Genomic DNA, 23,885 nt, shown 5'->3' on the forward strand with positions numbered 1-23,885 from the left:
CTAGGGTTCTGAGCACTATTTAGTCGCCTTTTACGACAAGCTTAGCGCTGCTGCAGGCCTATTCTTTTAACACCCGGACCTGCACGGGGCTGAAAAAATCGAATACAAAATTACATTACCATGGCGAGGTCACAATATACAAGAATAAAACTGTCTTGATACAATAATTTATTGCAAAATAACAGATAAAGAGCAGTTATAGTTTGTCATGTGCCTTAATTACACATGTACTATTTTCCCGTAGCAGCAGTAGGGCGCATTACACCATTAGCATTACAGCCGTTTGTCTTGCAACACATTCCTGAGAGTCTCATGCTTCCACCAAACTGTCGCTTACGATTTGAATTCGTAATACCACCAAAGTAAGCATGACATATCTGAAAGATATTACATAGAAAAAATGCAACATATGTTTTCATATGCATTGAAAACACCTTCAAAACATATGTGTAGGACCATCATGAGAAACGTATGAAAATCATATGTTTCTGACTAACCAATTTATTCACGGAAAACTATTACATGTAAATAAAAATCATATGTCATTTATATCTTATCAATATGATTTCAGATGTAAAAAGAGTATGTTTTTTATGATTTTCGAAAACACATGATTCCATGTATTTTAATAACGCAAAACATGTTTTACCAAACCAGTCCTAAACATATGTTCCCATTTTATTTCTGTTTCATAAGGAAGATATTATTTAAGGTGTGTTTGCAAATATTTTTATTTAAAATTTTAATGATATTGTGACTGTGTGAAATTATTTCATAAGCAATTCAAATCAAAACGCATTTATAAACGTTGTAATTATCCTAATCTTATCATGTTTTGTGGCACAAAGAAAGAAAATTCTATAGTTTACTTTAAAAAGATTGATAATAAAACAAACTTAAAGATAATTGATGTGAGATCAAGCTTCCTGTAATAACACGGTTTCGTGTATGCTCATAAATATGTATCATATACCAGAGGGTTTATATGAATACATAGAATTAATAACAAACTGAGTTCATTTTGGATCATTTAAAACCAAATACTAGAAATAATTATTTTTTAAATGTTATCAATTTCATCTTTTCCTTTTTTCACAATAACAGATTTACTAAAGGATTTTTTGCGATGATAACTTCATATTTTCAATTGTGTTCACTTTACTTACAAAATCGTCCATACATTGGAGATCGATTCCAACTGTAAAGTCTTTACGCAGTGCTTCCTTAGCAAAGCATGACTGAAATGTTGAAAGAAGAATTTCGTAAACTTTTAATAAACAATTATGACTACACTGTTTTGCATCTTAAACGGTCCGAAATCTCTACATCGCATAAATATTTATCTTATACATTTCAATTATGAGTTATACGAGTTAAGGAGGTAAACCTAGGGTAAGAGACATAACTCTTGAAATCAGTGATATGTTTGTATCATCGTCAATTTCACCCAAAGCTTTTCTTTGAGACATAATGAAATAAGTCTCCAAGTTATTTTGATGCTTGCATGAGATTAATGTAAAATGCTGAATACAAACGTTCAAATGATTTGTAAGAGTTGTGTCCCTTACATGTACCCTAGGTCGACCTCCGTAATGATGATTTCTATTTCGTAGAAATATGAATATTCAGATCTTTTCTTTAACTACGTGTACTACTCATGCGCGTGGATACAACTATTCGTCCTAATGCTGGTCAAAACGAAACACAGTATCATCTTATAGGCAATCTCTACTCCACATTAAGTATCATCTATGAAGTAGCAGTCTTCATAAAAATCAGACAGGAGGTAATTCATGCATGTACAAAACACGCGAAACTCAATCTTCTAATTCTGAAACAGTTACGGACCATATAACCAGTCTTCCTTTGTCATTCGAATGCTTCACATTCAAGATAAATATATGGATTGCGGAAGGGATTGTTACTTTGTAAGAGATACCATTCTTGATTTGTTTTGGTTTAGTTGATTATAGTGGGATATGAATGTGTATAAATTTATCTCAAAAACACAGATCTGACTTTAGAAAGGACTATCGTTATCTAAAAATATAGCATATGTAGAGAAGACAAAAAATCATTATTTGTTTGGTGGGTTTTTCTACACCAAGAATCACCTACCATAGGCAGGGTCTGAAATTTATATGGACTGGTATTTATTATCTTCTAAATACTTAAATTGAAAGGGAAAATACATGTTTACGATATATATTAAATGGTCATAAGGTTTTACTTAACTTACCTGTGTTTTCTTACAGAGAGTGAAATTTTTACACAGGTTAACGTCATCTACATCCATGCAATTCTTACAGTGTACTGAAAAAAAATTGTTTGTTTTCGTTTTCTTCACTAAGTCATTTGATATTCAAATTTATGTCTTCCCTTAACAATCACTGCCCTTGATTTAATAATTAAATCCGTGTATTAAAGAAATAAATCACGGAAACTTTATTTTATTATTGTTTTACCATGTGCTGTCCATTTATGTTGCATTGTTTTACTGCGAGCGATAGAGAGGTGTTTAGTAACGACATAAATGACCAGTCCGTGGTAAAACTATGATAAAATGGAGTTTCTGTGACTTAAATCAATTCTAATACCACTAGATTATTCGTATGTTGCACAGACGCAGCATATGCATGGCACCAAATGTTGGTCTTGTGTTTATTATTTTTTAACACGGTTGTGGTCCGAAGAGCTTTGAAGCGTGTCATATTAGAATACAATATCAAATTGGATTATTGCTTGGTACATTGGCACTAATAACATCCAGGTCTGTCTATTTTTTAAAACAACAAATGTAATATTTCACTAGACTTCTAAACTTTATTACGTGATGAATAAAGTATGAATATGAGTGAAATACAAAAAGCACAATATTGAATGTAGACCACTAATTTATTACGTGTAGTACTGTTTTTTTTACAGAACAATTCATTGACATTTTATGCATATAACATATCTGTTGAAGTTAGAAAGTTCTGCTGGAGTTTGTGTCACTGTTAGAAAACACTTTTGACATTTGATTATCGAACAAATATGGTTTTTATATGAGTACTCACCACATGTTCCGCAGGTTACTGGACATATGAGTCTGCCAATGCAATCATCTTTACAGACATTTGCATCAGCTTTTTTTAGCAAACCACAAGCCAGATTATTGACGTCAAAATCGGCACATATATCAGGATCTGTGATAGCATCACGACGGGAAATATCGACTGAAGCAGGATCATCTTGTTTCTTTTCGTCTATTGTCATTTCTTCCACATCTATTTGTTCTTCTTTAGCATCAAAACAATAATATTACACTTTCAATGTTGTATTTATAGACCCTCTTGTGGTAAGTTGATGAGCATGCTCAATATAGACTTCCACAAGGTAGCGCTTGGATAGAACAAAAAAATCCCTCGCGAAAATGAATAAATGAATATTGAGCATGCTCTGCGCATGCTTATTGACTATGACACAGTTAGTAAGAAGGGTCTATTTAATGAACCAATATTTAATTAAGTTCACAGTAAAGCCTGTCTAAACCGAATTTTGAATGGACCGGAAACTTGTGTATAGAAGACATCTTCTTAATTCCATTGCAGTTATAGTCAGTGCATACTGAACCTGTCTTAACTTATAATCAGCATTACCTACACAACCTTAAGTGTCAGACCCTGTAAGAATCAGGCAGTGGGTATACATGGTAATAAAAAAAAATCCACCATTTTGAAAGTTTAATTTTACTATATGCATCATCAGAATCAAGGAAAACAGACAAGTTTCCACAGCATGTTGGTAAATTGAGTATGATCTCACTTGAAATGCACTGAAAATGAATATTTCGAGGGCAGATAACTCTGTTAAAAACCTCATTTTCCTAACTTTCTATTGAAATGTTTCTAAGCAAATCCAGTGATGCAGAGATCAATTAATTGACTTTTCAAATGGATAAAGCATCCTTGAGTGAAATAATATTGCCTGATCATTGGGGTTTTGACATGAATGGTTCTGAATTTTCAATTTTTTTTTTCTGATTCTTACAAAAACAAATTAAACTCTCAAAAGATTCGGGTTAGACAGATTTAACTGTATATGAAATAATGGTCAATTTAATAAACATGAAAATCGTCAGATCGCGGTTTATTTTGGATTTCATTATGATTTTTTGGTTTCTTACAGACTAAGAATAGTACTACATGTGGAAGAACTTTAATCGTGTATGGGTCAAACCACGAAAGTCCCCAATTAAAAAAGTTATAAGTTAATTCTACTAAAATTCAAGAATTTAAAACTTCTAGAACTTAAAAAAATCGAGAAAACACGAACATTGACGGCCAAGAAAAAAAGTACGTTCACAGTATAAACCAATAGGCCAGAGAAAAAATGTCTGTTTAAATTTATCCTATCTACCCATTTTTTTTTCTGCCTACCCTATCACATTTTAATTAAATTCCACTGAACTGTCATAGTTAGTTGAGCGCTATTAAAGTCAAGAAATCCTCCCAAGTGTATAAAATAATCATTAAAAAATGCGTTACCTACTTACATGTACCAATCCTATTTTTTCATCCAATATCCAATATAACCTGGAAAGACATTTTTTTCTTGGCCTTACTTACCTGTAGCATCAGATGTGATATTAACACCATCCGGGTCGTGGATGTTACACAGGTTCTTTGAACAACACCCACCGTGCAAAGAATATGATCGTTTTCCTGCTCCTTTCGTACCAAACAGTGTATCACAGACCTACAATTAGAGAGTTTACATGGTAGGCTTTATTGCCTATTAGGTTGAGCGCTCTCAAACATATTTTAAAACCCTGATATAGACATGGTTTTGTATATGTGTCCTTCATTTTTTGCAAGGCGTACTTCACGCAATGAAAACACTAATGGAAGAAAAGAAAAATAACAAACTGAATAAAGGCAAATCAAAACAAGTGAAATGTTTCTGACATCTTCTCCAGACAATAGTGGTTATAGGTATATGTATATAGAATACTCACCGCTTTTCCAACACATCCAGATGAATATGTGGGTTGTTGGAGACCTAATGAAAATCTTTGCGTTGCAATACATAGCTGAAAGAAGAAACATATATTACATGTAGTGCATACAGAACAGTCCAATAAAATCAGAAATGGTTACAAATTATATTCACAAAAATTATCCAAGTTATACAAAAAAAAATAATTAAAAAAAATCAGAAATATTTTTTATGGGGCAAGGACCGCTTTCGCTTTAACAAATGAAATTAAGAGAGCTATTCAATACGATTTATAGCGTTCCAGCATCTCTTTAACAGCAAATCTCGGAACTCAAAAAAAAAATCAACTTCACCAAGATTGATACTCGGTTTCATAAAGATATAACTACATCTAAGCAGACGACATTTAATTTACAGGATCGGAGCAAATAGTTTCGATTGAATAGAGATAAATAGCTAACACCCTTCCGTTAAAATATGCCTGAAGAAAATCCGTCGAAAATATAGTATTCGTTATATTGTATAACTCTCACAATACCTGGTGAGGTGGTTTTTGTAGAGGGTATTGTAAAATCGCGAGTAATCTTCCCAAAAATAAATTACAAAAAAAAATTAAAATAAGACCATTTTTCCTCTGAAGGGACATATTGAGGTTTTTGTGCGGTAAAAAAGTTTTAAAATATGTTAAAAAAAAATTCTTTTTTTTTACCATTCTTTCTTCTGTTTATATATTTGGTTTAATTGTTTTCTCGTCTCCTTCTCTTTCTCCGTATCTTTTTTTATATAATTTGGCTAAATACTTTCGTTCGAAGTTTTGGTTGGGCTTAGTTAATCGTATATGTACTTATAAAAATGAATAAGTAAAAGGTAGCCACAATTTACCCCCCCCCCCTTTTCGCTTCTTTTATCACGTTTTACAGTGAAACCTTTTCTAAACCAAACTCCTTTTTTCACTTTAAAATTGGTTCGGTTTAGACAGACGCTAGGTTTACCAAGGTTCAAACTATATTTAAATTGATATAGGGATTTTAAAAAGTGTCTTGTTTAGCCAGGTGTTCGGACTATTCAGGGTTCGGTTTAGACAGGTTTCAATGTATTTGCATTAATCTGTATTTAATCCCTTTTAAATGTGGCTACCTTTAACTTACTTATTATTTTTAATGTTTACATACCTCTGATATTGAAGAACATTGGATGGTTGTTTGGCAGTCCTCAGGTCGGGCTACATTGTCACAATGATAGCATGTTAAGGCTGAAAAGAGGCAAGCATAGACATGTAAACAAATGCATCTGCAAATCATATGAATTTGCTACGGTTGTCAAAAGGCAACAATTTTATTAAAGAACATGACAAAGGAGGTGTGTAAACAAATAAACATTAAAAGAAAGTTTTAGAGTATACATATATGAATATGTTTCGTTCTCTTCAATAAATGATGAATGAAATGATAGGCACGTAATTTTATGGTTATTTTTAAAATGTATTTATATATAAGTCTGTGCCCAACATTTGAAATTGATACTCACGACAGACTCCACAAGTTGCTTGACACATTTTAGCAAGACATTTGTTTTGGCACATTGTACTATTCTGCACATGGAACACTTTGCACGCTGTTTGGTCGACATCTTTGCATTCTCCAGAAACTGTCTGGAAGACTACAGAAATACTTGATGATAGTTATAAGCACTTCGCGTTTTGTTTGCTTGTTTTGTTTATGTATTTGTGTTTTCGTTGTTGTTGTTGTTGTTTAGATTTGTATTGAGTAAATATACCAGTAATATTAACTCGGAAATTCTTGTGCGGGTAGTCTTTTCATTGCTTACCCTTTTCGCACTATAAGATTTTGAAAAAATAAAAGCTCAAGGATGTTCCGGATTATTTAGCAAAAACTTCATGCAGTACCACAAAGTTCAAAAAACTTAAACACTTAAACTTCATTTCTTGCATTAAACATGCCATCTCGGTGCATGCTTTTGGCTTCCTATTTCGATATTTTTTTGGTATAAGTGCTTTAATTTTGTAACTGATTTAGTTTTTGATTGAGATTATTCTCAGTGTTTGGTAGGGTAATCAAGGGAACAAAGGTTATAGCGGTAATCAAGGGAACAAAGGTTATAGTGGTAATAAAAAGAATGCAATCCAGGGACAAAAACCAGACGTGGACGAGTAATCAAGGGAACCAAGGTTTTAGCGGTAATCAAAAGAATGCAATCCAGGGACAAAGACCAGACGTGGACGAGTAATCAAGGGAACCAAGGTTTTAGCGGTAATCAAAAGAATGCAATCCAGGGACAAAGACCAGACGTGGACGAGTAATCAAGGGAACCAAGGTTATAGCGGTAATCAGAAGAATGCAATCCAGGGACAAAGACCAGACGTGGACGAGTAATCAAGGGAACCAAGGTTATAGTGGTAATCAAAAGAATGCACTCCAGGGACAAAGACCAGACGTGGACGAGTAATCAAGGGAACCAAGGTTATAGTGGTAATCACAAGAATACAATCCAGGGATAAAGACCAGACATGGACGAGTAATCAAGGGAACAAACTATGAACCGTTGAATAAATCAGTTTTCATGGTGCAGACGGATACGCCATAACGATCCATGCTAATGCTGATGGTAATGAGAGTTTTTTGTTACTCCTAGAGACATGTACGGCATACCAAAATTTGAAATATCTTTATGATTGGTGTTTTGAATTCCTGCAGAAACCTAAAACAAGTGTCGATTATTTCGTAAATGAAAGCTTTTCAAATAGATAAACTATTACTAAATACAGGGTCAATGATCTTTGGGAGATAAGATGCAACAAAACCCACAGATAATAATTAAGCCCCTTTTAAACCCGTGATAATTAAAAGTAAACCAGAATACTCACTGTCACCCAGTCTGTTATTCATAGTAAAAAAAAAGGGTCGTCTAAAAATGTTCGGACAATAAAGTAGGGTCTACGGTCCCAAACTCGCATTTCATGAAGTTTATCATTAATAATTTTATTCATAATCTTACTACATGTACATCAATCAGTATGAATATTAGTAATAAATACAAAAACATCTTTAATTTACTATACATGTATATTTATAATTGTCTTACCGCAGTAGAAGGTAACAAGAATAAGAAATAATCCGTTCATCCTAATGCTTATAATTCCGTTCGTTTGGCCTACTTCAAAGAACCTTGGCCATGTCATGATAAGGATTGAAACCATCTGTAAAAGGTTAAGTACTTCCATAAGACTGTCACGAAAAGGGGTAGAAACGTTTAATAACAACACTAACACACGGTTATTTCAGTGAGGGATCCAGGGGGTCTGAAGGTCGGAATCCCCCCCATTTAATTGAAATGTTTGTTGATTTAATGCATGAAATAGCAAGTAATAACCTGGAAGCCCCCCCCCCTTCTTTTTAAAATCTCTTGATCCGCGACTAACCACTTTTGATGTGAAATTTGATAGAACCCTTCTCCGCAAGAGTTTGTGAGGATACATTGTAGCTTAATGGTTTGGGAGATTAAAAAGAATCTTTCTTATCCAGTCACTCACCTATGGTATACACGTGTGCACATGTAAGAGGACTGGTAGAACACAATATGTTTATGTAGAATATTCATCAATATATTGTTCCGAAAGTATTTTTAGAAGCGATTGCAATTTTAAGCTCTCGCACCCAATTAATAAAAAACTACCCGAGAAGTAACTAAAATCATTGTATGACCCAAACGAGAGCTTATCATTATAGTTTAAAATTAGACCAACAGTAACGAATATCTTGAATTCGGTACATGATTATTTCCCCCGCTCTAAAAGCGAGAGATATTTAGTAATTACGGTGTCCGTCCGCCCGTCCCCTTTTCCTTACAGTTTTCTCTGCGATTACTTGAAGTCACTTGATTAATTGAAAACTGAGGTTAAAATTCGACCTGCATCACTTTTTTTTATACTTTGACTTATGCGTAGTAGAGCGGAGATATACACGTGACTTTTAAGTTGTAAGTTTTCCCTTTTGTGGTTGTCTTAATTTGTATTTTGAACTTATTGGTGTGGATGCTTGTATATTGTTTTTAATTCTTGGCAAAAAAAAAACATAAATAAAATAGATAAATAGTTAAAGAACGTTAGTGAGCGCGTTCACATACCCCACGCGTTTCCATGTTGGGTACTCAAGTAAATTTGTTTGTTAGAGAAATACATGTAGAAGGACCTCGATAAAAAGGGAAAAAGTATTTTTTAGGCTTTGGACCGTTATCTTCTAAATGCTGTTACTCAGAATGGTAGTGTGGTAATGGTATGAGCCGTGTGGCTCATAAAAAGTCAAGTCCGGGGTAGACAAATGAGGAAAGGAAAACTATGACCCGTTTTTATATCAGTTTTCATGGTGCAGATGGATACACCATAACAATCCACGAGATCATGATGACGACCATAAAACTTCTGTAGTGATGACTTCAATCTTGTAGCAACATAACCCTGTTACAATACCAACAATCATGTCAATATCTGCAAGCGTTTAGAAAAAAAGTACCGAAAACCTTTTTTTCTGGGAATTTTGCTAAGTTCAAGGCCCGTAATTTCGGTAAAAATCATCAGAGCGGAACGAAAGTTGAACTTGATCTGTAACTTATCATGTTGAATTTCTGTACTAAAAATCATGTCAATTTCTGCAAGCGTTTAGAAAAAAAAGTTCGGAAAACTGATGATGGACTGACGGACTGGTCAAAAACATCATATCCTTCGCAACTTCGTTGCGTCGGGTATAACAAAAACCGTACGTCTAATAAGGGGTTACTAAAGGAACGTGGTTGTTGTTAAGTGTTATTCTCTGCTAGAATATGACAACGGGTGAATCATGGTGGAAAACAAAACATACACAAGTCTTTCCATGAAACCTTATTCAGAATGTTATCTGAAATGTAGAAATGACATTCATTTCTTTTTTAAGTGTCATTAAATCCCGGTATAGGGAGATTACTCAAAATGAAATACAGGATTCCCTTACACAAAAAGAAGGCATATACAATGTAGTAATAATGAGAACGGATATACATACAGTTAATATTTCAAAGAGACAAAAAACCCACTTGAATCAAAAATGTCAGCTCAAGGTCACCCAAAGGTCTTCAATGAACATTGAGGAAACCCTCACACCACTGGGCAGGCTACAACTGGCCCCAAAACAGCATTATACACATGTACAATGTTCAATGAAATACATATAGTTGTCTCTATGTACCCCAGCAATATAAAGTAAACTTAACGTGAAAATAAAACAATACATACATGTACGGAGGCCAGAGACTCCCGATTTGGGGCAGGTACAATGTGGTGGGGTAAAAGTACTTTGGTGTGATCACAACACCCTCTTTTAAAACTATTACTTACAATACATGTACACGTATGCATGATTTTGTACATGTAATCAGGGTACATGTACATCTAGTGGTATGAAGATTATGGATATCAACCTACATGTACATGTACATTGTACACTATTATAAGCTGATTATATGAACTGTTACAAACATGTACATGTATAATAAATTTAATCCCAAAAAATCTTTATTAACATTAAAAAAAGAAAAGAATAATGAAATAAAACTTTCTTTTAATTGTTGCTTTGGTTTTTTGGTAGAAGAACTAACAAATATATTTCTATGGTCAAATATGAGTTAACAATTCTAGGTGAAATACAAATATGAATAAATGCCCTTTTATAACATCTAACATCCTCCCAAGTCAGGGTTTTGAGTCCACCCTCGCTCCCTCAAAACCCTGACATCAATCATTCATATTCAGCAAGTACCGTCCAGCGCCATCTAGTGAGTTACTTAAATTTAACCCGGATCCAAAATCCAATCAAATCACTCGTAATAGAAGCTCTTCAATATAACTTACAAAGTGGCTACACATAACATCATTTTGTTTTTTCAGTAAAGACTATAAACAGAATCTACAGTTATCATTTTCGCTCATATTGCATCATTTGTGACATTCAGTTACTATATCGGATCGTATTATGGTTTACCTTTCCACAGATATTTTATGTTAAATCGATTTTCATTGGTGCTTCTCAGCTTGAGAAGCAACCAATCAGGATTGGCTGGACGATACCCGCTAAATATGAATGAGTGATGTCAGGGGTTTGAGGGAGCGAGGGTGGACTCAAAACCCTGACTTGGGAGGGTGAACAACTAACAAAGAATATAAATACATTGCATAGTACATATCATAAATTTTAATGTGAACAACACCTACATGACTATGGTTATGAATTCCTTCAAACAAAAAATATATTGATGCCCCACTGCAACACTTTTATGAATATAATAATGTACAGTATACATGCATACATATACAAATGTGCTAAATGAACATGTACATTTGTACATGTTCGTGTTTTCTTCTTGATACATGTATATATTTTTCTTACATTACAAACATGATTATATTAAACTAAAACAAACCAAAAATTAACAAACATGCATAACAGACAAATACATTGTGTAATAAAATTAAAAGTTTGTTTTTGCCTTCAAAAAATGAATGCCTTCCCACCAACTAGGCCAATGTTCACTTCTCATAAAAATGTTTTTTTTCTTTTTTCTTTTCATTTTATTTTAGATACACATAGAAACTAAGCAATACACAGTGGTCAATAAAAGTAGTCCACATAATTGTTGGCATGGCCTACATGTATATTAATACCTCAAAGATGTGTTTCATTAACTCATGAAACATTACATGTAAAACTGATTAGCCTTTGAGATTAGCATTTTTTAATGATATGCACAGGAAATGTAATTATAGGGGTATAACTCCCATAAAATTCAATGGATCATGTACATGTAGTCCTGATGATATGCTCCAGTACATAAACATGTAATGTCTTTTCATACTACATAAGAAGTTTCATGAAATGAAGTGCATAAGTTTCTGAGGAGTTGCATTAACAAAAGTGTGATGGACAGACATACAGATAAAGCATAAAAAATGTGTGTTCTAACCAAAGTTGGGGGAAACATGCATTTTTTACTTATTACACTGCAATAACCTGATGTAGAAAGAATCATTTTTCAACTAATTCTTGTATCTTCAAAAAAAGTCTTGCCTCAAAGTTGCCATTGACAAGATAGTCTGTTTTAGATTTCAACTTAGCAAGAGGAATAACACATTTCTCTTCAAATCTGGTACTGTCAGAAGTAAAGGTGTGTTTCGCCCTAAATGTATGCGCGGCATACTTTACAGATCCCTTCATTCCAAATATGATCATTGTAATTTCTGTTTTCATGTCTGAAAGTGTGTTGGGTTGTGATGAATTGATACCACTGCATCGATGAATTTTCAATGTTGTCTCATCATTATGACGACCGATGTATTGTGCGTAGAGAATGTGTGGCATATAAAAACCCATCGGGAAGAAATCAATCATGAAAGAAAAATGCTTTGATTGTGGTTGGAGTGTTTTGGGCATAAAATTTGCAGGAATTCTGAAGTTATCAACAGTGATTCGGCTATCCGATTTCTGTTTAGAGTTATACTTCGGTAGAATAAGATCACAATATATGCTGTACTGTTTCAAGCAGCTATAGTTTCTGTAAGGTTCTCTTGCTGAAATTATTTCCTCATACATTAATGAGTGTCTTCGGTACGCCATCCATATCTTGTCACCAAAAACTTCTTTGTACTCATGATACAGTGGTGACTCCTCAACTAATGACAGCTCAGCAGGGTTCATCAAAGAGAACCTCACCAATGGTAAAACTCCTTTTAGATTTGCCAACAAGCATTCTTGGTTTTGTTTGCAACAAAGCCATCGTTCAACTTCTGTCCATAGCTGATATTCTGAAGTGACTACTATTTCTGAACTTGATAAAAATTCTTGCAGATCATTAAGGGAGATTACCATCCAATCAGATGCCTTCTGAATGGTTGAGAAATTTGATAAAATGAAAGCACGACAATTATCTTGTAAGACCTGGTTCCCTGTCATTTTGGCATACTGGTACCAAGAAAGGGTTCGATTAGAATCTGGAGATTCAACAATATGCTGCATCATGAAGTTCACACAGGATTCACATAGCTGCTTTATACCATACTTGTCTGCTAACAATAGCACAGGAAGTACTGACTCTGTGCTGACCTCAACTGACCCACAATACAGGTATCTAAAATTGCAAAAAAAATAAATCTATGTTAATCTCATGACTTACTTAACTTTATGTAAACACCTTTGGTATCAAACACGGCTTAAATACATGTAGTTTTAATACAAGGATATGAAAATATGAGTGAGTTTTTCAATAATGTCTGGAATCCAGAAAGAAATAAAAGCTTTGCAGAGCCCAGCATGATATGATCACAATGGTTAAACCTACATGTAGAACAGTTGTAACAAGTGTTGACGCACTTATATATTAGTTTTTGACACACTTTGGGGTTTCTGTCACAAATGAACTTCTTATTAATACCCCTCCCCATGTCAACTTCTTTGATTCATGCACATTTCTATTTTGCCTTTACATGTACATGCCGGTTTCATTATAATGACTTCTTGAAAATTGGCAATTGACACTATTTCTGGCAGCACATCTTTTAAGGCCAGACTAATTTATGTATTTGATAATTTGAATTTGAATGCTAAAAAATGGAAGTTAAAATAACTAGTAAAAAGGTAATTGAAGAATGCACTGACGAAAAAATATTATTCTTACAAAATCCAAAACCCGTGCAGGTCCAGGTGTCAAAAGAATAGGCCTGCAGCAGCGCTAAGCTTGTCGTAAAAAGCGACTAATAGTGGTCAGAACCCTAGCCGGGGGCTAAGGCGCTCTTCCCACAGAGCAACTGGGTTGTGTGCCCCAGGTGGTGGAATGGGGTACCCCTGGCATGTTACATGCTGGAGTTGTCAGGCTATAATACGGAAAACCTGACCGCAAACCATAGTGGTGCAACGTGTTGGGAAAGATGCCACATTCCTTGCACATTAAAAAAAACCCTACTGTGGTAGGAACTATAGGGCTCCGGCACAGGAGGCTAAATTTTCCAACCCTACCAACCTCTCCCTATTTCCAGTGGCAATCAAAATTTCTCAACCCCATTATCCTTGTGTCCCATCCCTTTTTTTTTAATTTCATCATCATTTCATGTTCATTTTATCATTCACTTCATGTTCATTGCCTGAATATAGCTGAAATATTGCTGCTTGGGCGTTAAAACCCAACAAACAAACAAACAAATACAAAATCCAACAACAATAAAATGGAAAAACTGTTATATCTTGAATACGTCGACGAAAATTGTGTCGTAAAATTTTCCTTTCATCCATGCCTCCAAAGTTATTCTTTTGTGTAACTACATGTAGATAGGCTGAGGAATTCCGACTGTAAATCAATTATACATGTATATATTCTTCAATACTTAGGGGTGTGAACTTCTATATACATGTCCATGTAGGTGGATATAAAGTCATATAAGTTGAATGATAATAATACATGTATAAACACTTTGCATAAAAGGAAAACATAACAAAAATTTGAAATATTTAACATCAAAGATTTTATAGTATGGTTCCATAAAAATTCAAGGATACAATTGTCTTACTGTACATGTAAATGTATGTGTATCAACAAATCTCAAAATTTTAAAACTTCAGTAAGGTTGAGAATATTCTGAACTTTTGTGATGTCATGAAACCTCATGTCTTTGATAAGAGTTACCATGGTTACCTTAAACATTGATAATATTCTAAATTAGTTTAGTTATGTGGCACACAGGTGAAAAATGTTCATTGTCTCTCCTGATATTAAAGTAAAAATCAGATACATTGTATATGTAGCCCATGAGCTGCTCTGTATAATACTAAATTCTGATTGTTCCATACTTTAATATAATTTTCTGTCCTTTGTAGTGCAATTGTTATTTTTAAGCAATGCAAAAATTGTCAGGTCTACTTCTGCATGTATTAAAATAGAGTAATCTCCCCTTCTTGCCTTTAACATCTTGGGCTATATTGGCATATACATACATTGTATGCTTTCCCCAAAAGTAAATACAATGTACATCTTAAGGTTGAAAATTCATATAATGTATGAGATTTTTAGAACTGTATAAATGATTAAGTCAATTTTTACAAATGTCATACAATGTACATTTATACATGCACATCAACTTGTACATCAATGGACTTTCATGACACAGAATTTCACTTGTTTACTGTTGTCATGTAAATAAAGCTGAAATATTTCAAAATGAGAATTTCTGAAATCCCTTAATTTATTTTTGTGTTACAGAGTTGTTGTTCAAAATTCGTGTAGGCGAAAGTATTGGAATCCTAAAATTACTGGATCCACCCCTAAAGAGAACCAAAATAAACAAGTTGATTTCAAACAGCAACCAAAATGATTATATTACACACATGTATGCCCTATCTATATAAATCAACACACCAAATTTGAAATCAGTTTGAAATCAATCCATCTGATAGGAGCTGAGATTTTAATTATGAAAATTTTGACAAGCAGAATGTGGGATAGAAGGATGAACAAAGTGTTTCCATTATACTGTTCATTCCTTGAGAGGGGTACACAAATTATTTGTTTGACCCCTTAGATACAGACTATATTTTACTTACTTGAGAAACACAGAGAAGACTGGGATACAACATTCTTCCTCTGTAAGTGATACCACAGATTCACTGGACTCTTTCCATCTATCCTCATTCAACATTGCTCTACATAAAATAATTTAAAACATTGAATGAATGATATTAGGAATTACATTACTAGGGGATAAATGGGAGAATCCTAAAAGTTTGAAAAGGAGGGATGCCAGCAGAGCTTCCTCAGAAAAAATGGAAGTGCTAAGACATTGATACTTTTTGCCAATTTTACAGATGAAGGATGCCAACCCCTAGCAACCCCCACTGGATTTGCCACTGGGATTTGGGCTTAAGCATCTTTACATTTTATTTTGACTCTTGCATGTTGTTAAAAGGGGGTTTAAAGGCTATTTAAAATAAATCATAACAGACAATAACTCCAAAGCAGTGTACAACTGCAGTTTTTGTACATGTATAAAAAATTGTACATGTACATGTATAAAAAAATGCATCATTGAAGCTTGCTTTTTTATGATTGAACAGGCTTATTTTCTATATAAATATACTTTTCATTCTTAACTAGTCATCCATTCAAAATAAAAAAAATCACAAATAAAGCATATACAACATATATACTGCTTTAAAGTAAATATAAAGCAACCATATACATGTACATGTATCTTCAAACAAGTACATGTACATGTATAAAAATGTATGTACACAAATGTAGAAATGAATAACACAACAGTATACTACATGTACATGTTACTGCTGAGGTTGTGAATATCTACATTTTTGTACATGTACATTTTGTAGCTATAAAGCTTGCTTTAAAGTACACTCTGATTTTTTATGATACAAGGAAGTGTTGAAATGAAAAAAAAAAAAAAAAATTAAATTTTCATGTACATGCATGAATATTAGAATTTCCAAAATTTATCAGACCTTTCAGAGAATACATGTATCTTAAGGCTGAGAACACTTTGATATTGTCTGGTCCTTTGTTTTCTTTTTTCCTTTTTTAGCTGAATTTGATGTGTATTCTTCATGTCATATTTTTATCTCCTCCGATATAGAAACATGTTTTGAAGAAAACACAATTTAATGGAATTCCCCCATTGATCCTACATGTATGTTAAAATACAAATGTACCTATCAAAAAGGAAGATTACTCCTGCTTAATGGCTAAATTACGTCCTGTGGCCAAGAATGTGAAAAGAGGGAATTATTCCAAAAAAAAACCTGACCATTACAATCACTTACTCAAACACTTCACTAGCCGTCACCAGAACAAGTTTGTGAGCATGGTACATCGTATCACCAACTTTTAAAGTAATATCGCTAAACATCTGATTATTGTACAAGTTCTTGAATCTGTTGACAAAGCTCTCTTGGTCATCTATGGCCTCTGTAGAACCGCTGGCTTTAGAAGATCCTGCGTCACCACTTCCTATTTTTCGTTTATGCCTTTCTCGATCCAATGACATCCCGTAGAATCGTGTCAAAGGTGCTAGAAAGTGAGATCCTTCTAAAATTAAAAAAAAACCTAATATTTGAGATGGAGTGAAGAAAGCATACATACATCTGATGTCAAATACATTTTATGTAAACAGTATAAACATATGAACAAATATTGTGATCATTATGTCAAAATGATAGTACATTACATTGAATATTTGTACCATTTATGATCGAGGCATCAGTTCTGCATAAACATGATTTCTTAGGGTTTTTCCCTTCAACTGAACAAACATAAGAGCATATATGTAGATACATGTACATGCATTTAGCTTTTTCTTCTGAAAGCTAACATGAACAGTGTACATGTAAAATGTACATTTTTGTATCAGTACTATCAATGCTGCATATTCAGTAGACTTTCAGATTTTGTTCTGAAGATAATATTTTTTAAAGGCATTGATCTCATTGATTTTAATTTTGTCCATTTAACATGCACTACATGTATTTACCTGTACCTGAACGAACTAAGAGCCAACTTTTGCACATAAAGCCTATACAATGTATATACTTAATACATTGTAGGTTCAATTTGACTAGAGTAATCAAGGGTACCAAAGTTATAGCGGTAATCAAAAGAATGTAATCCGGGGACAAAGACCAGACATGGAAAACAGACATACACAACAAAGAACATAAAGAAACTAAAATCAAACATACAAGGTAACAAAAGCAAATGAGCAACTCGGACTCCACTTAAAACTGGGAGCATGGACCAGGTGCACCGGTAGGGTAAGCGTCCTCTGCTTTTCTAGAAACACCCACCGAGTTGATCATAAAAAGTCAAGTCCGGGGTAGACAAACGAGGAAAGGAAAACTATGACCCGCTGAATAAATCAGTTTTCATGGTGCAGATGGATACACCATAATGATCCACGAATTCATGATGACGACCATAAAACTTCTGTAGTGATGACTTCAATCTTGTAGCAACATAACCCTGTTCCAGAAGCCTATTTGTTAGAGTTCTAGCGCGATACAAAAAGTCTGCGTAGTTTCGGCAAGCTCTGGCATAACGTACGAGTTGTGATATGAACACTCCATATGCAGGTGCTGAAGGGATGTTGCCACAGATGAAAGGAAAGTTGACAATTCTGAATGAAAAGTCATCACATTTGTTGTAAAGTTTGGTCAATAATTTTCCTTCACCATCGATTTCTAAGTGTAGGTCAAGATATGAGGCTGACTTCACAGTGTCTGTAATATCCTTTATCTCAAGTTCTTTTGGGTAGATGTGATGTACATTGTATCAAATCCCCGAAATTAGGATTGTTTAAAGATAATACGTCATCTATATAGCGGAAACTAAGATTGAATGATCTAGCCAAACGATATTTTTTCTTTCTGTTCAGATCAGCTACATGTATAAAGTCAGCCTCATAAGAGTGCAGGAATAGGTCAGCAAGTAAAGGAGCACAATTTGTTCCCAATGGAATGCCAACTGTTTGTTGAAAAACATGTCCATCACACTGGACAAATATGTTGTAGATTAAAAATTTCTGCATTTTGAAACATCTTCCTCTGTATATTTGGAAGATGATTTGGAATTATTTCTAACAAAGTATGAGGAATCTCTACCAAGAACTATATATTTGTACCTAGGTGTACCATCTTTTTTGGAAAAACAACAATGTATAATGTTCTTAAGTCGGGATTTAAACTGTGTATGGGGAATAGAAATATACAGTGTTGAAAAATCATAGGTTTTAATGCAACTATATTCAGATAATAGTCTTGAACTAATTGTCTCCAAAAGACCTTTCGAATTTTTCAGGATCCACATTGAATTAATACCACTACAGTAGTATCAAGTGTTGTGGTAGGACTGCAGACCCTCTGACAGTTGTGAGTATAGAAGTTAAAAGTTTTGAAAGAGGTTTGGTGGTACATTTTGCAGATCCAGCAATGAAACGTTGTTCGTATGGATTCTTGTGGACTAGTAATATATTGAAATCTTTAGAATTACTTGCACTGTACAATGTATGTCTTTATTAATTTACTAACATGGACACCATGTACATGTAAATTAATTCGTCTATAAAATGCAATTCTTTTTTTGCCGGAATCCATTAAGAAAAGCTGCAAAATCTCCTTCTCTTGAGACAAATTCATAGTGATCCACGCAAACTAGTGAATATGACGTCGTTGACTAATGAGATTGGGAAATTCTCCTATAGGCTATATTAAAATATGCACATACAAGTTAAGTTCAATACTTGTAGACTGAATTTATTTATTTGTTATGACCCTCTTATTCCGTGTTCAGGTTTCTATGAGTGACATTCAGGTATCACAAATATAACCAAAGAAACCAAACTGTCTTCAGATTAAATCTAATGCTTTGTTTGTTTGTTGTTTTTTTTTTAATTTATGTTTTTTCCCTGCTTTACAGTAGAAGAATAGACAAAGTCAGAGCCACACTAAAGATAAAACGGACAGAATACAACTATCATTATCTGAAACACTCATGCATAAATAATTTGTACAAGACTGTACATGTGCTCCACAGCCACAGGCCAGGGTGTAGTGATTTATTCTGCAAATACTGACAATGCATTCTGTGGAATCTAGATATGGTGTACATCTTTAAAACATATATAAAATTGTTAAAGCTTATTTCATCGTACTACCTGACTATTAACGCTAAATATTGCAGGGCATAAATCTATAATTCTTGCTTGAATTCTGTTGATATTAGTCAGCTGTGTTTATTTACATTTGCAGCGCCACCTTTATAATAATAAATACGATCAGCTCGACCAATATTGTTTTCGTCCCATGTACGAGTTTCCTTTTCGTGATAGAAAGTGGGTGATGTAGATACCTGCAATTCATATTTTAATTACTGGTCGATAATACTCACAATTGCATTCAGTTGAGGAAAATATATTAACTAACACAAAAGTAATTAATAAAAATTTGACGCTTGCGCAATATTGTTTTGTTGTTCAAAGCAACATTACTACATGTTTTTTATTCTTGTAGTTAAACAAGATACTGTCCTAAACGACATACTTGGAATTGTAAACAACCGTTCACAACAACTAACAATCCGCTTGTATAAGTAGGCTACACGTACATCATTGGACATGTTTACATGTGCATGTATGAATATACACATGTATATACATGTACATGTATAATAAACATCAAGGATCTACACTAATGACACTGACCGAATTAAGTTTTTCTAATTTTCCGCGATTAGTAATTTTACATGACGAATTAATTATACTAACAGTCACATACGTGATATTAATGTTTTTATGTACAAGTTCTATTCATAATGTACATTTTTATATTACTAGAATTATTTAATCATCTGTAGGTACGCGATAATCAAAATGACACCCATTTTTTAAATGTTACATTTAATTTGTACATACACGTACACGCTTGCATGACAAAACTGAAGGGTTATTACTTGTGAGACCTAAATTAATAGTCCCGATAAATATTACAGAAGAAACAAATTAATGATGCAACTTTAATTTAGTAAACACTAATTAAAATGCATGTAGTGAAGCAATGACACCGGCGAATGTCCATCAAAATTCCAACCAAAATCGTAACAAATAGAAAATTAACAGGGTACCGAAAAGCCTCAATTCACCAGGTGTGTGTGTGCGTGTGAAAGGGGGGGGGGGTTCGCACCTACCGACGAGAATTAAAAGTTTATGAAGTTGTAAAAAAACTATTGAAAACAAAAACAAAAAATACAAACTGCAAAACTGTGAGCAAAGCTCGTAGTGGGTGATACCCCTCTCCTTCCCCCAGAAAACAGATAAAAACATGGGAAATGCAAAGTAGGAGGCCCCAATGGCATCACGTAATATAAATCTGTGAAAGTTTCATCAAATTCCATTTGAGTTTCAGATTAGGACTGGGGATCGACGATCGAACGAACAAACGGACGGACGAACGGGCGAATACCATAGTCACTATATACCGCCCGCTTTTCAAGCGGGGTTTTAACAAAAGACATCCACAGGACACTATTTCTGACTTACAACAGATGTCTTAACTACATCATGAATATAAAAGGGATTTCATACATTCCAGAACACATGTTATGTATATATGATTGCGTTAAGTTTCCCTTTAAAAAAAATATCACATTTCTGACTGTTGAAAGTCAGAGTTCACAAAATTATTAACATAATAATTTGATTTTAAGGTCAATACAATAATGCGGGCCCTTTGTCTGGTCTAGATTTTCATACCTTAAAAACTTTATAAAAACGTTTAAACAGGATACCCATTTAAAAAAATAAGAAAGAGGAAGAGAGGAAATTTTAAATTCAATATACACAGCGTAAGCTTTGTCATCACAAAACAGCGTTCGAATGCTGACACATTGTACAATATTACCGTGAATGTGAATACGTGAAATTGTTTGAATCGTATTTTTTTCGACGAAGTCGGCCGCGGTATATTTTCGTTTTTACCCTTTGACCTTAAGAACGCTCTTCTTTGGAAACGCAAATTACCTGATCGCACTTATGTTTCCCGATTTGCCAAATACTGCTAACTTAGTGACGTTCGAAAAAACTATCGAAATTTTGAAATTGCGTTCGAAAAACAATCGAAAATTAGTGTCAAGCGACAGACAACAAATATGTACATTTTACAATTACAAACAAAAACACATTAGTACAATAAAACAACACACAGAGGAAAAGCCACAAATTAACATTTTCAATTTGTTTTCCAATCATTTTTTTATTGTTTCAAAGACTTTATTAGAAGCAACCGTATTAATTCTGGCGTATGCTTCATTATAATATGTACATATATTCATCAAATTCCATTCGAGTTGCAGATTAAGACGGGGGGACGACGATCTAACAAACGGGCGAACGGACGGACACCACGGTCACTATATACATTCTGCTGTTTTTCAATGTACATACACATGAACATATATCTAATGTAACGCAATAAGTACATTACAATAGTGCGTACTTGTAATTTCTAGAAGAAAAAAAATCGTCAAATAATTTTTGCCCCGAGGAAAAAAAGGCAGACATCGAGAAGGATTGTAATTTATTTGTTTTTGGTTAGCTGTTGATCTGAACTTTTACGGAATTACGGAATTCATACAATTATATATCATGGTTATATGATTTTTATTTTTCGAATATTTTTTTATAATATCAAAACTTTGCCGTTTCAAAACTCGAAATATATAGGCAATATTTGACTTTTGATATATTGTACACGTGACATGATTGCCATATTTCGTCAAATGAGCACACGGGCTTGCTTCCAATGTCAAATATGCCAAACGACTAGTATTCGTGATGATGCATGTTTGAACGATACCCTTTGAACTGACCATTTTGCGCCACCAATTCATGCAAATTAGTCATCACGTGGTACACCCTTGACTTTAATGTGTCCGATTCCTCAACGCACTACAGTATTTAACGATAATTTACCTGACTGTGTATTTTTGCTCGTCCTTGGCATTACTTATGCGTGGTTATCAGTTGCAACAAATGACCAACACAGTATGGACGTCAAACGTAGTATCCATTGACAACAGCCGTCGACTTGTGACGTTCTGACCAACCATACGTTGCTGAATCATTTCCCCATCGTTTCACGAAGTTTTCGTAAGAATTACGAGCATGCAAGTCCCATTAGTTTGTTAGTGATTTACGTGTTCGTACGTCTTACGAGTGCTTTGTGAAACGATGGCCCGAGTAATTTGTGTTGATTTAAAGAATTTCTTCTTCGAAGTACGACACAAAAAAAAAAACAAGATAAAATTGGCTTAATATTGCATCGACACATCACATATTTGGTTCATTCCCATTTATCCAACTTTTTAAAAATTCTGGTAATACAGGTAAAAAAATGAAGTTGGATAAGTGGGATCAAAGGAAATTTGGAACAAAAGAAAGTTAATTAGGGCTTGGGTTGTGTGTCACCTTGAACTATGTCAGGAAATTTTGTTAATAATAGGTATATTATATTGACATTAAATTTTAATGGGTAATTTTGTTTGTTTTATTATTTATTCCTATAATTTTCTTCTTTTTCTCTCTCTCTTTTTTTTTGTGGGGGGGGTGCTTTTTTTTATTGTGATTTCTTTTATTTTTGCATTTTTCATGTCTTTGTTTGTTCTATTTTTGTAACCCACATATTTGATTTACAAAATAAAAAAAAACAAAAAAATACGTAAAGCAATTATTTATAAGCATAAATATTTATACATAAAACAATAAAGCACTACATATTTCTGACAGCACAATATCATTATAGCACATCAAAAGCACATTCAAATTTACATAAGAAATATACATTAATAAAAAAGTCAGTATTGTCCGTGTTGACCCAACTTGAGAAGATGTGACGTTGCATCTGTGTGAACTGTACTGGACTTGCGTAAAAAGTTCCGTCGGCAAAGATCGTAGTTGCTTGGCTAAGGTAGTTCAGGTTTTCTGTGGTACAAAAGATGAGAATCTTGTCGTTGTCGCCATCATCAGAGAGTAAGAAGTCATGACCTGGAAGAGAAAATAAAAAAAAATAAATATTTAATGTTTTAAATAGAAATAATTATAGTAAATTGTGTAATCTAAGTTGATTCATTTGGTAGGTACAGTTATAAAAATTTAAAAATACAAGAAAATGACCTAATATTATATATATATTCTTTTTCATTGATCTCCATGAATAAGCTTACTAAAATTCATATATTTATGTTTCAATTTTTTTTTTCATTCAGTTTTTTTAGTTTTTAGTGCTTAGAAATTGTTGTTTCTTTTATTTAAATCAAGGTCT

General features: G+C 33.6%; 2 protein-coding genes across 4 annotated transcripts; both read right to left on the bottom strand.

Annotated features, from left to right (window-relative positions):
* Positions 1–155: 155 nt before the first annotated feature.
* On the bottom strand, positions 156–8,234 carry LOC148613717 (uncharacterized). Of its 2 annotated transcripts, none has more exons than XM_088587265.1 (9): positions 8,083–8,234; positions 6,508–6,639; positions 6,153–6,232; positions 5,000–5,074; positions 4,611–4,740; positions 3,060–3,278; positions 2,240–2,313; positions 1,167–1,238; positions 156–377 (listed from the first exon to the last, which is right to left on the bottom strand). In XM_088587265.1, exons 1-9 carry the CDS (start codon positions 8,219–8,221, stop codon positions 231–233), a joined length of 1,068 nt encoding a protein of 355 aa, XP_088443391.1. In that variant the 5' UTR covers positions 8,222–8,234; the 3' UTR covers positions 156–230. The 2 variants fall into 2 exon arrangements, with proteins under 2 accessions (XP_088443391.1, XP_088443390.1); XM_088587264.1 differs by having other exon boundaries at positions 3,060–3,281.
* A 2,338-nt stretch (positions 8,235–10,572) lies between these two features.
* On the bottom strand, positions 10,573–22,642 carry LOC148613718 (BTB/POZ domain-containing protein 17-like). 2 transcript variants are annotated; one of them, XM_088587261.1, is made up of 5 exons: positions 22,538–22,631; positions 19,727–19,920; positions 16,842–17,106; positions 15,612–15,710; positions 10,573–13,149 (listed from the first exon to the last, which is right to left on the bottom strand). In XM_088587261.1, the coding sequence occupies exons 3-5, from the start codon at positions 17,063–17,065 to the stop codon at positions 12,051–12,053; spliced, it is 1,422 nt and encodes a 473-aa protein (XP_088443387.1). In that variant the 5' UTR covers positions 17,066–17,106; positions 19,727–19,920; positions 22,538–22,631; the 3' UTR covers positions 10,573–12,050. The 2 variants fall into 2 exon arrangements, with proteins under 2 accessions (XP_088443387.1, XP_088443385.1); XM_088587259.1 differs by lacking the exon at positions 19,727–19,920 and having other exon boundaries at positions 22,538–22,642.
* Between the last annotated feature and the right edge of the window lie 1,243 nt (positions 22,643–23,885).

This window comes from Perna viridis, chromosome 6, assembly GCF_037379345.1.
Source record: "Perna viridis isolate PV_CMFRI_1.1 ecotype Kerala chromosome 6, ASM3737934v1, whole genome shotgun sequence".
Classification (NCBI taxonomy): domain Eukaryota; kingdom Metazoa; phylum Mollusca; class Bivalvia; order Mytilida; family Mytilidae; genus Perna; species Perna viridis.

Bases quoted from the DNA above. Each gene is read 5' to 3' on its own strand.
- LOC148613717 (XM_088587264.1), bottom strand. From the start codon at position 8,221: ATGGAAGTACTTAACCTTTTACAGATGGTTTCAATCCTTATCATGACA. The intron at 4,741-4,999 runs GTGAGTATTCTA...CTCTAATTGTAG, and splicing joins CTGGATGTGTTGGAAAAGCG to GTCTGTGATACACTGTTTGG. The intron at 2,314-3,059 runs GTGAGTACTCAT...ATTTTTTTTCAG, and splicing joins AGTAACCTGCGGAACATGTG to TACACTGTAAGAATTGCATG.
- LOC148613718 (XM_088587259.1), bottom strand. From the start codon at position 22,568: ATGCCAAGGACGAGCAAAAATACACAGTCAG. The intron at 17,107-22,537 runs GTAAATTATCGT...TTTTAATTTTAG, and splicing joins GAGCAAAAATACACAGTCAG to AAGGATCTCACTTTCTAGCA. The intron at 13,150-15,611 runs GTAAGTAAAATA...TTGCAATTTTAG, and splicing joins GTCTTCTCTGTGTTTCTCAA to ATACCTGTATTGTGGGTCAG.